At 48.9% G+C, this 17,083-nt stretch overlaps 5 protein-coding genes across 5 annotated transcripts; 3 read left to right on the plus strand and 2 right to left on the minus strand.

Annotated features, from left to right (window-relative positions):
• Positions 1 to 1,907: 1,907 nt before the first annotated feature.
• N7489_009936 (uncharacterized protein) lies at positions 1,908 to 2,238 on the minus strand (the record flags this gene model as incomplete). Its single annotated transcript, XM_056715685.1, has 3 exons — positions 1,908 to 1,929; positions 1,987 to 2,036; positions 2,095 to 2,238. 3 exons carry the CDS (start codon positions 2,236 to 2,238, stop codon positions 1,908 to 1,910), a joined length of 216 nt encoding a protein of 71 aa, XP_056563307.1.
• Positions 2,239 to 4,280: 2,042 nt separating this feature from the next.
• Positions 4,281 to 4,828, plus strand: N7489_009937 (DUF3602 domain-containing protein; the record flags this gene model as incomplete). Its single annotated transcript, XM_056715686.1, has 3 exons — positions 4,281 to 4,317; positions 4,367 to 4,570; positions 4,659 to 4,828. 3 exons carry the CDS (start codon positions 4,281 to 4,283, stop codon positions 4,826 to 4,828), a joined length of 411 nt encoding a protein of 136 aa, XP_056563308.1.
• A 608-nt stretch (positions 4,829 to 5,436) lies between these two features.
• Positions 5,437 to 6,588, minus strand: N7489_009938 (uncharacterized protein; the record flags this gene model as incomplete). Its single annotated transcript, XM_056715687.1, has 1 exon — positions 5,437 to 6,588. One exon carries the CDS (start codon positions 6,586 to 6,588, stop codon positions 5,437 to 5,439), a length of 1,152 nt encoding a protein of 383 aa, XP_056563309.1.
• A 5,978-nt stretch (positions 6,589 to 12,566) lies between these two features.
• On the plus strand, positions 12,567 to 13,767 carry N7489_009939 (velvet factor family protein; the record flags this gene model as incomplete). Its single annotated transcript, XM_056715688.1, has 4 exons — positions 12,567 to 12,779; positions 12,831 to 12,910; positions 12,968 to 13,441; positions 13,497 to 13,767. The coding sequence occupies 4 exons, from the start codon at positions 12,567 to 12,569 to the stop codon at positions 13,765 to 13,767; spliced, it is 1,038 nt and encodes a 345-aa protein (XP_056563310.1).
• A 2,403-nt stretch (positions 13,768 to 16,170) lies between these two features.
• Positions 16,171 to 16,820, plus strand: N7489_009940 (putative IgE binding protein; the record flags this gene model as incomplete). The annotated part of the gene is made up of 2 exons (XM_056715689.1): positions 16,171 to 16,419; positions 16,497 to 16,820. 2 exons carry the CDS (start codon positions 16,171 to 16,173, stop codon positions 16,818 to 16,820), a joined length of 573 nt encoding a protein of 190 aa, XP_056563311.1.
• Between the last annotated feature and the right edge of the window lie 263 nt (positions 16,821 to 17,083).

A 17,083-nucleotide genomic window follows, 5' to 3' on the forward strand; every position in this document is an offset into this window, starting at 1 on the left:
TATCTAGTAGTTGATAGAAAGAGAAATCATCACGATTATTGGCCTGATGAGGGCAACGTTGTCGCTAATCGGTTCCTCCCATTCTGTTCTTTGCTTATGTACAGTAACTACATGTACCTAGGTTGTTACATCCTAGAGCTTTTTTCACAAATTTTCTGCATGTTCTGTGCTCAAAACTCGTCCCAAGCCACATGGTTCGGATTCTATATAATCAACTAGACAGGATGGCCCCCAATACCCCCAGCTCAAGCACTGTCGACAGTGACTTGCTCATACATATGACCCTCCTATAAAGGCAGAGGGCTGGCTGTATTCCTCGGCGACATAGTAAGCCACTAGAGAGGATTGTGATCATCATCTCACAAACAAGAAATTAATCGTGGGGAAGGAGAACTCACCAGTAGCAGAGCTCTTTAGCCCACCCTGCATCCGCTCCACCTAGGGGCCTTACAGGGCTGTTTGCCCAAGAATATGCAACTCCCTATGAATAGGTTGTACGGCACTCGGAAACCAGGCCATTGGCCCATTCAGTCAATCACCTGCGTGTACGTACATATATGCAATGCACTCAGAAAAATCACATCAAAGAAAAATCATATCAGGAATATTTAACGTCAATCAGGCGTCCAATGGGCAAATCCTTCCTTCTTTGAGTTCAGGCGCCTGACCTAGGAACAAGCAATATACTTGATAGCGATATATAAAAGTAGGGCTTTTGTAGCGGGATCACCACTTCTTCACACCCTAGGCAAATAATTCACCCAACCTCTTCATCCTAGCTCAATCATGAAGTTTACTTCTCTCTCCATCGCACTTGTCCTTTCTCTCTCTGCGCTAGCGGCCGCGAGAGATTGTAACGAGGGAATTCCATGCAGCGTATCGGACCCGAGTCCGGCGAAATGCTGTCCCAGCAAATACGGAGTTTGCTTCAAAAACAAGGGCTATTGCAACTGTGGACCGGACTGCTGGCGTTCGTAGGTAAGTGGCCAGACCTTGTATGTGTTATGGAAGCTGTCACTGAATAACGTGTCTCCAGCTTAGCATGATCCAAACCATAGACCATGTGTTACCTTGGTCTCAGGCACCCAACTCCAGAGCAGGTTTGGCGGATATCTTGGGTAGGGCATTCATGGGCTATAGACTTGTTGGTTCCACAATCTTGTCATCTTATACGAATCCTCAGGAAAGCTTAGTTTACCCCATCGGTGCGAGATACTAGCTGGATCGCACACGTTTCTAGCTTGGGCACTGCCCACTACAGGACGAGTTAGGAGCAAAGAGGGTTAAACTTGGAAGTCGAGGACAGTATTGTGGGCCACCAGGGACATTGTTAATCGACGGTCCTTCCCGGGAGTGACAATATGATAAGACTCCTTTCGAACCTCTGTCTCATGCGCCTCATATTTTCCCAATTAAAGAACTCTGGGATCTATTAAAACTTGTTGAATCAGCGCCTACTTCCCCCAGTTCATATCTAGTTCGCTATAAATCTCCCGTTTCCTTTCCTACATATATGTAACCAGTAGCCTGTAGATCCCCTATATCAAATTGTGGAGGGTTCCTTATTTTAGTTTAAAGGTCACTCTTCGTTACTATGACAAGATATTAGGAGTTCTTTATATATCCCTAATAATCAACTAGATTCTAGAGCTAGGCTTGATATTCGCGGCATAAATCAGTTACCGCAGATGGGTTTCGTCTCGGAGTACGTCGTACCAGTTGACTATTACTATTGTCATGCTGGAAGGAATGTGGTGAGAGAAAACGAATGTATAATTGGACTCTTAAAGAGTAAAGAAGTTAAACTACCTAGGAAACAAGTCCGCGCGGAAAGTTCCTCTGCCTTCAGACTATCCAAACAGATGGCCCGAAATCAGGGCTCCGGCTCTCCAAGAGACGGCAATATCTTAGTAGTTGCAAACGCAGACGCTAAAACCAATTAGTAAACCAATTCAGTCTGCCACCCTAGAAGGGAAGCGCGCTCACCTCTCGTCGTTGCAGTGGCCACCGTGGAAGCCCTGATCCTGGGCAATGCACTATAAGAATGTCAGAGATGAAGATACCATGTGGTTTGCCAAGCTAAAGAAGACATACAGAAGCGCTGCAAGCGGCATCACCACCACCAAAGTAGTCGCCGACCTGGCAAGAGAGACGGGCATGGATCTCTCCGGAGGGAGAAGCGAAGGCAATAGAGCCGAAGAGGGTAACGGCGCCGAGGAAGACGGTAGAGAACTGCATTTTGATGGTTTGGGTTGGAAGACGGAGGTCTTGAAAAGTTGAGTTAAAGTAGATTTGGATTGGAATTGGATTGATTGTTAATGGAAAGACCAGAGAACAGCGGGTAAGAGGAGGCTATTTATGCTCGAGATTTACAATATCTTCATCATAAGAAGTGTCCTATTTTTAGAGAAGGTCCTCATCCTCTCGAGGTCTTCTCGTGTTCACGAATACCTATCATTCCTCTACTGTCTTAGCCGTTACAGTGGAAAGTATAGATCGGCAGGAGTCGCGAAATATACGATGTCGATCGGACATGTACATTTATTGTTAGGGAAGACCTCGTGTGCGAAGGGGTATAGCGGCCAGGGTCAAATGCCTTCCTCGTGTTCTTAAGTAAGTATTACCCTTCTCCTGCCTCACTCTTTGTAGTAAAAAGTATTGATCGGCAGAATTCACCAAATATACGATGTCGATCGGACAACTGCCTTCGTGTTCGGGTATACGACGGGACATCGTTGCAGTTCGACTCGACTACATAGAGTGTCTCAGAGGCATCTCCGCCCTTTGGATCGAGCTGGTGGAGATATCACCATTATGCAGATTAGTGAGCTAGGGCGGGTCGTAACTTGTAACCAGAATAGGCAACCACTAAGATCTGGGGTGGTCAACTATATCCGCCCACACGGGGAGATAATAGAGGTGATTGGACGCTATTAAGGATCTGCATCGATCTACAGTGGCTTGGATGTACGAGCCTCCAATGTTTGAGCAACGGCGAAACTGCGAGTCTTGGCGTTTTTTTCTATTTTTATGTTTCTTGCAGAATGATCAACGTTGGCTTTTGTCGAATACGGTTCGTCGCAGAAGCCAAACAACGCAAGGGCTGGGAATGTGGGATACAAGGACAAGTACCTTGGGGTTGGCAATATCATCTTCAATACGAGAAGGGTCCATATTCACTTAAGTGAAATTGACTGTTATGGAAGGGAATGGTCGATCAGGCTTCTGGCGGATGTGACCGCAGACTCGATAGGAGGACAAAAAGGAATTCTTTATAAAAAGCAAAGGAAATGAACACTATAAAGAAGTATAATATAATCTCTATACGGAGTACATAGTTTGAGCCTCTTCTTATCCTCTCAATGTAACATGACAGAAAGGAATCAGTAGAGATTAATAGTAAGCAGCAAAAACCAACTAAATATAGTCTGGACTGAAATGTCGAGACACCGATAGAGTGTAGTCCATTTATATACTAAAGACAGTAAGTATTATCAGACTGCAATCAGCTGAGGACACTAGTCTTCCTTTAGTAGGAGCCAAAATGTCAGGTCCTGCATACTATACATCCACATCTGGGTCCCTAAATTAGGGTTGGCGTTCTGAAACGTGTCAATGAGAATCAAACCGGGACGTTGGACAGATAAAAGTTGATGGCTACATAGAGCAGACACGTAGCGCATCATCCAGACATGGCTAACAAAACAGGAGAACGAGACTTATTTGTTCAGGATATATCCGGGCAAGGTCGAAACCGTTAGGGCTATTACAATATACACGACCTATTGTTGCCGGGTCTGAAGGCAACTAAAGAACTTAGTCGCTCTCGATTTCTGCATCCAGATTCCTATATCGAGCAGATTGATGGTAGGCAAATCCACCTCGCAAGCGCTTTTCCATGATATATTCAACCGCTCCTTTTGTATTCCCTAACCGATCTATATGATCAGTCCGTCTCTACCTATGTGCATAGGTAAAAAGGTGGGGTACTCCCTTAATCCCTTGCTCCATCGTGGTTAGGAGTATCTGGACTTGATCATAAGAACATTGAATAAACCCTTGAGATATGAGATAGAAGATAGACATGATATATGTTTGAGTAGAGATAAGATTATATAGTTATATAACTAGTTATATACTGGCATAGTTACATTGGCCAAGACAAAAAAAGTCTGTCGTCATTTGGCGAATTTGCGAATTTCTCCCCACCACAGCTTCCTTTTCCGACTCCAAACCGAGTTTCCCCAACTCTCCAATCTTCACCTTTCACCGTCTACACAATGTCAAGAAACATCTCCTACGGCCGCGGAGGCGCAGGTAAATAGCGCCCCTGTCTCTCAAGCGCCACAATCCACTAACTATACAGGCAACATAACCCGGCAACACAGCGCGCCCACGCCCAAAGACCTCGTCACACCAACAATCAAACAAGAAGTCTACACAACCGGCCGCGGCGGCTCAGGAAATATGATGCACAACGACCCCGAGCGACCACAGATTGCGCGCGAGTCGCAAGACGTCGAGTCACCGCCCCTGCGCGCCCAGCAGATCCCCCACCACACAGGTCGAGGTATGTTCTGGCCATGACTGCGCGAATGGAATTGGCATGTTCGCGACGTTATTGAAGCGGCCGCTAACGGGTGTGCTATTTCCCACAGGTGGCGCGGCGAACGCTTACATCCCTACGCCTGAAGAGGAAGAGCGCGAGAAGAAGATCCATGAGCAGGAGGCGGAGCTTATTCGTGTGCGCACGCAGTCGAAGGATCGTGTGAAGGAGATTGAACAGGAGAGGCAGGAGTTGCGGAAGGAGTCGCCTTCTTCTTCTTAGGGGGGTTGTTGGGTGTGGAGTTGGGGTTGCGATTGATTTGTTCTCGATGAGAGGGCTCGATGAAGGCTGATTTTCCGTCTGCAATTGGCTGAGGATATTTTGCTTTTCTTCGGCTGCAGTGTCGATCTGGAAAAGTGATTGTCCGAGCAGAGACGAATCAGATATCACTGCGGGCAGTGCTGCTTCGATGCGAGGGTCCTCTTTCCCTTCCCAGCTATTGGTCGGACTTTGGGTTGGTGGTATTTGTTTTTCTTTTATCTTTGGGGGTTCTCCGATTGGCATTCCCAGCTTCACATATTCAGGAATTGCTTCATACCTATTATGGAATATGGGAAAGGAACGGCGCTTAGGATACATTTGGGCGTGGGTTGTCTTTTTTATTGACATACGCTTGGATGTGTATTGCAATCATCTGTGTTTCCTGGAATTGTTTCCTAAACACGGAGAAATGATATACTCCCATGACAAGTGATCCTTGTCTCAATTGAAGAAACTATGTTATGTACAATCCAATGTCTATGCTAATTACACGCTTCATGTCTCATTAGATGCATCGCTCACGCCGAAGCAACTGGAAAAGGCAAGCAAATAAAAATGCAAACTCGCCATCAACAGACAAGCGGAGATACCACTCGCACTCGCGCCTGAGTCCTCGGAAGGAAACACCCCGTCGCATCAATCGGCCAGTTAATAAGATCTTGCCACTCCGGGTCAAGAATTTCCCCAATCTCCTGCAGAATCATATTCCCCCAATCGCCCATCCACCATGAATCCCTAAGATGGTGCAGAATAACCGCATAATGTGCCAGAACAACAAGCGCAAAGGGCCGGCGCGCCTCGAGCAGTTCCAAAAACTCCGCAGGGATACGGAAACTCCATGAAAACGCAAACACCTTCGGCTCGCCGCCCTTCATCAGCTGTTCGAGGGAGTGGCTGAGATGTTCAATAGCCGAGTCGTACAGATCCGTCAGGTGCGTCGGGTCCCGCATAGCCTCTATGTCATTCTGTCGCTGGAGCGAGAGAACCACCAGCCGCCACATGTCCGGCATTGTTGGGGGCGGGTCTTCGGGGTGGAGGAGCGGGTTCAGCTCGCTCGCTATGATGCGTTCCGTCGAGGTCACTAGGATGCTGACTAGCCAGCGGGTGAGTTGGAATACCTCGAAGAACTCGTCCAGCACGTCGGGCTGCTCTTCGTCTGAGTTGGTTTCGCTGTCGATTTGGCAGAAGCCGAAGGTGAATACGATCATTATGCAACACAGCGCGAAGGTCGCTTGGCTTTCTGCTTCCGGTGCGTCTTCGTCACTCTCGATGCGGAGGCCTGCTAGGGCTTGTGCTTGGTACGAGCGTGCTGTTTCAAGATATCGCCAGCGTCCGGAAGATGTGCTTGTTGAGGCGAGGTGCAGCGCTGAGAGGGCTAGGATGCCTTGGCGAAGGGCTGGGTGGCGGAGGGAGAGTTGGGGGATGGTTGTTTGCCATATACGCTCGGAGGTAGGGTCCCCTGCCATGGATTTGTAGGTTTCTGTGCACCAGTGCATCATCAATTCGAGGTCTTTCAGGTGGAGGGTTTCTTCGATGTGGGTTGAGAGGCATGTTGGTGGGTGCTCTTGTCGGGGTTGGGGATTTGACTGCGAGGGCGAGGACTCTGTCATGGCGGTTGGAGATGATGGCGAAGTGCTGATTGAGGGGATGAAAGAGCCGTGCTTGTTGTGCTTGTTGTCTAGCCGGGTCAATCGGGGCCGAGGCGGATACTGGCTGAGCATATTGCAATCCAGGCAATGTACACAGGTTGAACTCTGCTCCTTGTACTGGTTGCGTTAGTGGACATGTGTGAAGATGGTAGGATCCAAGTGGAAGGTGCGAATGGGACTGAACCCTCCACACTATCAATGGAAGGAAAGCTCTGAAATTGGTAGGGTCCAGAAGCCCTAAGTAGGGGGTTTCATACTCTAACGCGCCGATCACTTTGCATAGACGCCTGGCGTCGCTTATTTGACCAGGAAGGTGTTTCGCATTGCATTGTAGAGGTGGAGAGACAGAATGTTTATTTGATTCGGGGGTTGCAGTGAACTTGAAATCATTCCCTCCAGATATCACCCGAAGGAGAAGAAGGATTGATATCATGAAAAAGTCATCTCAGTCATAGGCCCAAGCGGGGGTGTTAATATTTTGATATGTCCATTTTCATTGAATCGGCATTCACAGCACCAAAGAGGTAAGAGTGGCGTTGTGTCCCAAATCGGTAAATGCAGGATGGCTCGTGCTTCAAATGACATAATCCAGTACCCACCCAGCGGGGCCGCCGAGTTCGCGATATGTACCTAGGTAACTCCAATGATGTGGCATGTTTTCTGTCTTTCCATGGATCAAAGCTCTACTTCATGCTTCCAAAGTCCATTGAAGCTGCTCCTTAAATATTCATGAGGATGAATCCTTATTGTGAATCCAAACCCCAAACTTCCGATATTCTCGTATTCCAAACCGTATTAATAAAGCAGAGCGGTAACTCGGATGTTTTTAATGCGGCAGATGAAAATACCTACCTAATTCGAACAGAACTAATGCCAAAGATGCGCGGCACTCTATCCTAGGAGAGTATAAGCACAAGCTAGATCCACTAGGAACATTCCAATCCAGAAAACTAAACGAAGAAGCACTCCAGTTATTGAGGACAACCCCCACCAGCCCCACCAGCCCCTATAGAAGAGTCCACGCTAGAGCCACTTCAGGATTAGCGGGATGGACCCGGCCAAGTCTATCCGAAATAAGTTTCAGTCGACGAGCGATGCTTTTTCCCGATCGGGAAAGACGCTCTTGCACCCCTGTTGCACTTATGCATTCCCAGGTGGACACATCTCGGGTACATATCTTTATCCTAGCCCGTGATCTTTCCTTGCCCTAAGCTCCTTTTCGATTAGCACGGTTTCGCCTTAGCTCTCCAAGCCATGTGTTTTCTTATTTGGGAATGTCAGGATTGGTTATCGCAAGTCGCTTCCATCTTTTCACCCGTCAGCTCGGACTCCTCCTCCCACAGCTCCACAATGCCCGCCTCTTAGCTTTTTGGGGACTTTGAATTCCGAATGGAGGGAAACGTTCGAAGCCTAGATTATAGTAATCGGTCAGCTTTGCTTCCCTTTAACTGATTTCAGTCAATGGAGCCCTGGAATCCTTCCGAGACACATCAAAGAACTGAGCCTCTCATCCGCCCCCGGTTGTTAGCTCGCACGCAATTTATTCTGTCAGGCTGACTTGCGATCCACGCAACCGCAGGCATTCCCTTTGTCTGAGTCTTAGGGCCAACCCTTGTTTGACTGGGGTTCACTTTAGCGCTGTTTAGGTACCGAGGTAGTAAATGGCGTGCTTGGTAGTCATGTTGGCCACCTGGACAAGCCCTGTGAGCTCGGACATGCAGGGCAACGACACATGACTTTCTCGCTTAGACCGACTTTTGGGCCTGTCCAGCTTCGGTGTACGGGGTACCGCCTCGGCGTTTGTGGGTGCGAAATTCCCCGGATTTAGGCTAATTGTGCGTGGTGGATCTATTCTGGGCGGGTTTACTCCGTATGAAGAGGGCAGTTATTATGCCTTATTAGGGTTTAATAGGTGGATCACCCTATTTTATTTAACACTCGCCTTTCGCGAGGCTGATACCTTCACTTCGCCGCTAAGCACATTATCACTACCGCAGGGTGGCGTCGACGCTAGGATACAACGCAGCGCCATCTCATTGATATTCTAGATCTGACCGAGGATACCGCAGACGTAATGCACCTGGGCACGCCGAAGCTTGTGTCATGTTGATCCTTTCGGGAAATTGCGCGAGCTAGTACGGGGAGCAGCAAGATTAAACTGCGGTGTGTGGTGGAAATAGTAGCTGCATTAGAACATGGGTCCAGTTAGCTAGCCAGGTAATTGGCGACACCGACGGACGGTTCAATATCTCCGTTTCAGGGTTTATTGTCTGATCGCTTGCTTCGGGATTCGGTGTGATGCCAATGCCGAATTCCTTCGTATAATCCGAGCCCTGGTGAAAATGCATCTTAGTGGGAATTTCGGTGTCTATCCATGGATGAGTCCGATGATTACGAATTGGTTATCTGTCAAAATAAAGGCGGGGTGTTGGGGGGGGGGGGGGGGATCACTCACATGCGTGTCTTTGCGTTGGTAGCGGGCACAGATACAGAGGCTTTGCTTCCCGGTCCGAGATTTGAGAGATATCGATGCTGGTGATATTAACAGACGCCACTTGATACGTTTGGTGTTGCAGACAAGAAGGCGTAATTCATGGCGTTCGGTGCACCCTCCCACGTTTGTACTAAGTGGCATTGGTTTACACACCGAAGTTCGAAGTTGAGCTGGAAACTGAGAGGTTGAAGTTTGGTGGTGGTGGTTTGGCCAGCAGACACATTTCTGGTTCTTGAATTCCTTCGACACCCAAATGACTTTTGCGACGGTGCGTAAATCTGTACCATTTTTTAGTAGTTTACATGCCGGATCTTCGTCTCTGAGAATTGCAATCCGGAGGTGTATTTTCTGATACCAGACAGAGGTTGCTGTTGGTACCACCTTACACCTTGTCTCGAGAAGTGCAAAGCCATCTACGGGCAGGCAGGTGTAAGAGTAACCTAAGCGGAGATTAAACCGCCATTTCAACCCCTCCAGAGCTCACAAATAAGTTATCTTGCCACCATCGACCAAATCATCTGAAGCGTACAGTATGAAGTCTGATTTTGTGGCTGATATCACGATATAGAGAGCAACGTCGATGCGAGACCTGTTGAAATATTGCATACAGTTCCGCCGGTCGCTGAAGTCATAGTTCCACGCTGTTTGTCAGAGGCATCAGAGAAAACATAAATCGGAGTGTAGCCCGGCCAGCTCATGCCGTAGTAGTTGCCGGTGTGCGATTGGCCGTGTAACACAATTTGGCTGACACCTCCCGCGCCGGCGCGATGGGCCGAAAAAGGTACCTCTGGGAACTCGCATGACTGGACTCCGGCATCACGGTGTCAATCTCATGAGGTGACTCAACGGTGGCCCTTCCTGGTGCACCAATCGGGGGCCGAGGGCGTCGAGTTGAACTTGACATCGATAGATCATACATCCCAGATAATGTGCAAGACCAAAGACGCTGTTGCCAATACAAAATGCAAATAGCAATACAACGTCCTCACGAAGCTCAAAGCCGCAAAGGCAGAATGACTCCGAAGCATAGGTCTATTACGGAAAGAGTACGACTGACCAGCAACATACGCACCGCTCGGCTCCACCCAATACCGATTGGAGATGGGCACCGAGTTAAGCCGTTAACAACGTAAGTATGCAATTCACCGATGCAAAGTCCACACGCAGCGTCATCAACCACCACAAGGATCATCAATTTGTCCAACCCCAACCAAGGTCACAATTGAGCGCCATAGCCACTTCTTTGTGAATGGTTGCTCAGAAGCCAGCCGTGGTGCTATAGGTATAGACTAGGATGAGTATGCTGCCGCTCTCTTCTACGCGTAATTCTTCGCCGAGCAAAGGTGGCCGGTGGCTTTTAGGGTAGCCTGCGCCGATTTCGTGCATGGTGTACTTCTTGGTGTATGCCGTTGCTATTGTACCCGAGGACGGGTTCGAGAGTAGTTTGATACACTGCGAGGGCTCGTAAAATCGAAAATAGCGCCCACCGTTGTTGGGCTCATTGAGGAAGTGCGGATGTTGTTAGTGTCAAGCGATTGAATTAGGATCGTTACCTCAGTTCCTCCATAAATATTACCATAAATCTAGCAGTCATTTCTGTTGACTGGTCCAAACTGACTGACCGCCAAGGTTACTGTGACCTTTTTAGTGGTTGTCCGAGATCATACGCATATCCAACCAGCCAAGTCAAAGGCCTCTTGGCGTACGAACCGGTCAGATTGCCATTCGCGATGAAGCTCTTGAGACACCGAGGCTGACGGGTCGGCAGGTGTGGAGAGGGAACCTCCAGCTGGGAGCGGGTGGCGTAGACGGCGCAGCCCCACAACGCCCAGCCATTTGTATTTTTCAAGTATTTATGCGCATCGACGCCTCTGATCTGGAAATGCCCGTCAAGTCTTTCGAGGAGTAGCCCGAGCTGATATCGATCGCCTAATCGGTATCGTTATACAACTGAACGGTGCTCAAGCCGCCTACAGCAACTGTCACGGCGAGGTAGGGGAATGGCAACGATTGACGCAGGTACATTTTTGGGGGGAGAACGGAGAGAAGTCGAGGGTGAAATGTGGAAGTCTGGGTCTTGGCTCCGACCGTAAAGTCGGAGGTGGAGATGGAGGAAGCTTTGGTGGACAAGGTTGGTACGGGGTCAGGGGTAGCAGATTATAAGCGACATCCACGCGAGCAGTGACGGAACAAATCAGACCATTGCCTGCTCAAAATTGGGCTTGAGGTAAGTTATTCGAGTGTCGATTGGTCAATAGGTTCTGGGGATGATCAGCAGTATAATGGCTTGGGGATTAAGCGATAGCTTTACCAAAGATACCTACCTAGGTAGGTAATAAGGAGTTAATACTACTCCGTATGTTGTACGAGGTTTGATCATCTTTGGTAATATTTCCGTAGACCTACAGTATTTCACAGTGATACATCCCATACAATATGATAATACCTATGTACAATATGATAGATCAGCCCTTCCAGGGGGTAACCAAACACCCGGGACCTGTCATCCTCATGGGAGCCCAAGCGCTGTAAGGGGTACATCTGCCCAGCCCTCCAGGGCTGTCCCAGCAATAAGGGGCTACTTAGTAGTTCTGGAGTGATATTGTGATACTGCATATGTATTTATGTATTTATGTATTTATGTACGTTATTATAGCTATAGTATACAACTGAAGTAGGGTATTAAAAAAAGGATCTCTATATACCAGAACGCAGCACTCCAACATTTTTTATTTTATCATACTTAAATATTATTATATGTAATCTCGTTCAATTCGGATGAAAATTTCATGACCGTTTGCGGAAATGAACGAATGCGGACTCCAAGCGGACTCCAAGCGGACTCGGACTCTCTGAGCTCCAATTTCATTTCATCATCTCATCATCTCATTCGTCAAGAGTCCAAAACCCGATGGTTTGGGTCCAGGTTCCTGCAGAGTAACACTCTTGTATCCTCTTTTACTTTTCCTTTTCTTCTCTCTCTCTCTCTTAACTCGTTTTTTTCTCGGGTAGGTGATCTCCTCTGTGATCCGTGGAAGCCCCAGCCAATCTCCCGCACTTTGACAGCGTCATCGTGCGGTTGACCCAAGAAAAGTCTTCCAAGGACTTAAAAAGGGTTGACTGAAAGAGAAGATGATGCTAATATATATATATTCTTAAAGTATTCAACTCAGAACTCGGATATCGCCACTCGAGCTCATTCTACGGCTCGCGAATAAAACTCTCCGACCCCTTCGCTTCACTTTTCTGCCATATCGCATCGAATCGGTTTCTTCAAAGTCGTTTTAGACTGATCAGCTCAGATCAGTTTCGATACCTTCAAAGGGACCTGCTGCTTGTTCGCTGTGTTCGCCCGTTTCTCTCCTCAGCCGCGAAAAGTCGATGCTCCAAGTGTGACGTCTGAACATCCCGCGGGGTCGCATGTCGCATCTCCAAAACACCCCCCCCACCTCTCTTCTCGAACAACCAGATAGTTAAGATCTATCAAATAGATCTATAAAAAATCAGGAACCCGTTCTATCTATCAGTCATCCTCGGTTCCTTACAATCCGGTACCATGTACGCCGTCGAGGATAGACATCATCCCGTCCCACCTCCGCTCTCAATGGATCGCATCTCTGCTCCGTCCGTCCAGTACCCGTCGGGGACCACCTCGCTACGGCAATCCGACCATTTGGCACCCGTGTCAAACTACCAAGACGGTCGCTCCTGGTCATTACAAGTGGTGCAGCAGCCCATCCGGGCTCGTATGTGTGGATTTGGTGACAAGGTGGGTGATTTTTCCGCAGTTATTCTTCTGCCACTTCCTAACACATCCCAGGACCGGAGACCTATCACTCCCCCACCATGCATCCGTCTCATTGTGCGCGATGCGCAAACCGATAAGGAAATCGACATTAAGTGTGTTCAGCCAGCTACTCTTATTCCTCTCAGCTTTCTAACCGTCTCTTCCTCTAGTGAGATCGATACATCATTCTACGTCCTCACCGTCGACCTGTGGAATGCCGACGGTACCAGCGAAGTCAACCTCGTCAAGCATTCCGCCACCTCCCCCTCCATCTCTACCGCGATGTCCTCCTCATACCCTCCCCCGCCTCAGAGCGTCTCTCCGACCTACCCGGGCTACAACCAGAATCAGTACCCCGTTGGCTACCCTCCGCAGATGAACAACTACTACGGTGGTCAGCAGGTGGCATACCAAAACCAATACGGTCAGCCAGTGACGTACCCACAATACTACTCCGGTGGTCAAATGCCAGCGTCTATGTCGCCCGCTGCGCAACCTGTCACTGGTGGACCGGGTGGCATGTTCACTCGCAATCTCATCGGAAGTCTCAGCGCCAGTGCTTTCCGGTTGACAGATCCAGACAACAAAATTGGTGTGTGGTTTATCCTGCAAGATTTGAGTGTACGGACAGAGGGCACTTTCCGGTAAGTTCAAACGGATAATGAGGATCGCTCGAAATAATCGCTAATGGGAATCCAGTTTGAAAATGAGCTTCGTTGACGTGGGCACGTCTACCGAAACCTCCAACGGCGCCCCGGTCATCAATCACGGAACCGCACCAGTCCTGGCCTCGGTTTTCTCTGAACCCTTCCAGGTCTTCTCCGCCAAAAAGTTCCCCGGTGTTATTGAGAGCACCCAGCTCAGCAAGTGCTTTGCGCTACAGGGTATCAAGATCCCCATTCGCAAGGACGGAGTAAAGGGCCCGCGCCGAGGCGGAGACGGAGACGATGATGATGAAGGCGACTATTAAAAAAGCAATTCTTTGATCCATAGTGCATTACCCGATACGCGGGTGGGGGCACTTGGCTCAGCGTATTGTCTCATCTTTCCTTATCTTTGTTTTCTTTTTCCCTTGCTATGAATCAAGACGTGCGGAAAAATGGCGGCGCGTGGCTTATGGTGTTCTGGGCAAGACTCGGGCTTGCGGGTTTCAATATTGCTACACGGACCGGTGCTGGGGGGTTTCTGTCTGGTTTTTGTTTCATGGCTTCTATTCTGTGTTTTCTTTTATCCTTTTGTTGGCCTCTGGCTGTGTCTATTCATATCCTCCGCGGTCGATTGCCCGCACGTACATACACTTTTCTTTCGGCGAATCGAGGTCCGGTTTGAATTGCTGAGTGCCGAGGCTGATCGCCCGACATAGAAAAAGTCGTTTGATATCCAAATCCACTGTTGCTTAGTTATCCACCCGGATGTTGTGCTCTCAGTTAATATACTCGCTGTGATATCCACAGGTGTCGAGTGGGTCCTGTAGATCGTAGCTTTGTCTCAGATGGCTTTGTATGAGAGCGTGTATTCCATGTCCAATAGACAATATGCAATATAGTCGTAGTCGAAAATACCTTGGCCATTTAAGTCTCACGATGCTCCATTTATTCAATGTAGACGCTACGTCCATTTCTCAGCTAATATTAGAAATATCTACTAGCCAACCAGTATTAGAACCGACCATATCTCCCACGACAGACCATCCATTCGACCAAATGCCCAAAAATAGCACCAATATCCAACCCAAACATCATCCTAACCTTCCATCTTCCACTTCTAGAAAGCAGCCGGGAAGCCACTAATCCCTACACAGCACATGATCCATAAAGGATAGTACATACCATCCCACACCCCGCGTAGTACAACAAACCTCAACAAATTCGAACCACCATCATACCCTCGCCACACAACCCAGCTCACAGAAGACGTCACACCGTCCCTGACAGAAAGCCGAGAACACCGGGTTGTCCAACATGAACCTCTCAACACACACACCAACATGAACCTCAACGAACTCCCCACGTCAGACAATGTACAACACCCGTGGAACGGACTGACCTCACCTTTCTCCTGATTCCAATCGTCCAGGCGCGCCAGGAAATCTTTGGATGATTTCTTTGGATGATCTTTCAACAGGAACCGGCCTGGACAATCACCCAACTGGCTCTGCCATCCTCGCCACATCTTGAAACAGGGCAGCACCGTCTTCTAGACGGAAACTTCGATGGTGCGGTAAGGTGGTATTTCCCTCTGCATTGCCGACATGGGTATCGTAAGGCATAACAGTAGACAGGGTCGCTTTTTTCCGGGTATGCGTGCTGCAGCGTCGGCTGCAGGACATTATTATTCCGTCGCAGCTAGAAACCACAGTCGCAAACCGGACTTCATCGGCGCCTTCGGCATAGCCAGGTTAGCCGGCACAGGGCGTGGCATGCATGTCGTGAGACATTGCATATTGCTGCATGTTCGCCGGTTCAGATAGAGCGTCAGTGGCGTTGAACGTTGTGCGATTGTTTCCCCGGAAACGAGGTTCCCTGATGAAATTTTTGGTAATGGATGCGTTCATGTCTCGGGCCGTTGGTGGGTCGGTGTTTCCTGGAGAAAGTAGAAGGCGAAGTGTATGGGGGCGTGGGGGGTTGGTATGTTGTAGAGTGGAAGTCCGACCTATGCCGTATATTGAGGGTTTTGAGTAACGAATATAACGTACAACGTACTCCGTCGATGTCATTTGGATGGAATAAAGTGGATATCTGCGGGTTAAGCCGACTGTTACCAAGATCCTTGGAGCATGAGAGTCGTGATGTGGCTGAAGTTCCAATTATAACCTGAGACAAGCGCAAAGATCTTCATCCGAACCCCCGAATCCTCCAAGGTCGACGGATATCCCAATCCACTTCTAATCACCTTCAATCCACTATGTTATGTATGTATCAGCCACTCGGATTAGCGTAGAGGCCTTTCCCTCATCTTGGCAGACGAACGGTTCTCCATGTCTCACATCTCTTCCTCTAAGCGACGAAAACTAACATCCTCGGTAGTAACCCAACCTCACAGCGTTGCATAAACGATGCAGAAAGTAATTAGATTCGAAATATAGAGTGTATAGAGTACAATGCTGTCTCAAACTCACCCCATCCACCATTCACCATCCAATGAGACCCTCGCCACCTCAGCCATCGTAGCGGCCAAATCCGTCCATGACGGGCCCCTTTGATGTTTTGGTCCATTCTTCTCGGAACATGTGCGGCTTCTATTTATATTGCTCTCCTGATCGGTCTATATAAAGAGGTCCAACAACCGCCCTGTGTCCGTCCCATCCAAACCAAACATCTCTATCCAACTTCACAAAACAACCCTCAACCCTCAACACCATCCAAAATCCACAATGAAGTTCACACTCACCTCCCTCGCCCTCCCCCTCCTCGCCGCCTCGGCGCCAGTTAGCGAGCCAGCCCCAAACCCAGCCTTCAGCGTCATGGCCATCCGCTCCGCCTCGCCTATCCACTACCTACAGCTGAACGCCGCCGGCCAGAAGTTCTACCTCGGCGGAAACACCGCCTCCTACTGCCCAACCCAGGTCAAGAACTGCCCACCAGGCAACCAAACCGTCTTCGCTCCTGGCGGCAGCTCTCTGGTAAGTCACAATCCACATTATACACCATTCCCACCCTACAGATTACCTACAAAGTACAACCCCCTAACAATCAACAGGACACAATGGTCCCTGGCGGACAGCAGGTCTACATCGACCCTACTGGTGCCCTCAGCTTCACCCAGGCCCACTCCGCCAATATCCCGCAGGGCTCCTCCCTCGGCCCGTTCCACTACGCGGCCGATGAACCCTGGGCTCACTACTCCTTCGCTGGTTGGGGTGCTAGTGGTTTCATGGCTTGTCCCGCTGATGATAACCGCTGGCAGGTGTTTGCCGCTATTCAAAATGCTACTGTGCCCCAGGGTAATGTTGATGAGTGTCTCGGTTTCTCTGCTGTCGCTTTGGATTACACTGGAGACGTTCCTGCTTGGCAGTATATCTAGAGTAATGTGGTTTATGATCTGATGGCTTTGTGGTCGATGTCGTTTTCCTAGCTTTTGATTTTGGATATATCATAATTACGCTCCTTAATATCTGGATCCAGACTCTTTGGATTTAATACAGTGATAACCTGTCTCATGACTTTTCAATGTTCTGGTCGTAGGGCTGGATCGTAGATACCTGTATCTCGACCTGCGGTAACGGGCCGAGAAGCTTCAAGAACACCGGTGTGGTTAAAGTCTACAGTCAGACTCGAATTAGGTTG

The sequence above is a fragment of the Penicillium chrysogenum genome (assembly GCF_028827035.1).
Source record: "Penicillium chrysogenum strain IBT 35668 chromosome Unknown utg000005l_segment0_segment0, whole genome shotgun sequence".
Lineage (NCBI taxonomy): Eukaryota > Fungi > Ascomycota > Eurotiomycetes > Eurotiales > Aspergillaceae > Penicillium > Penicillium chrysogenum.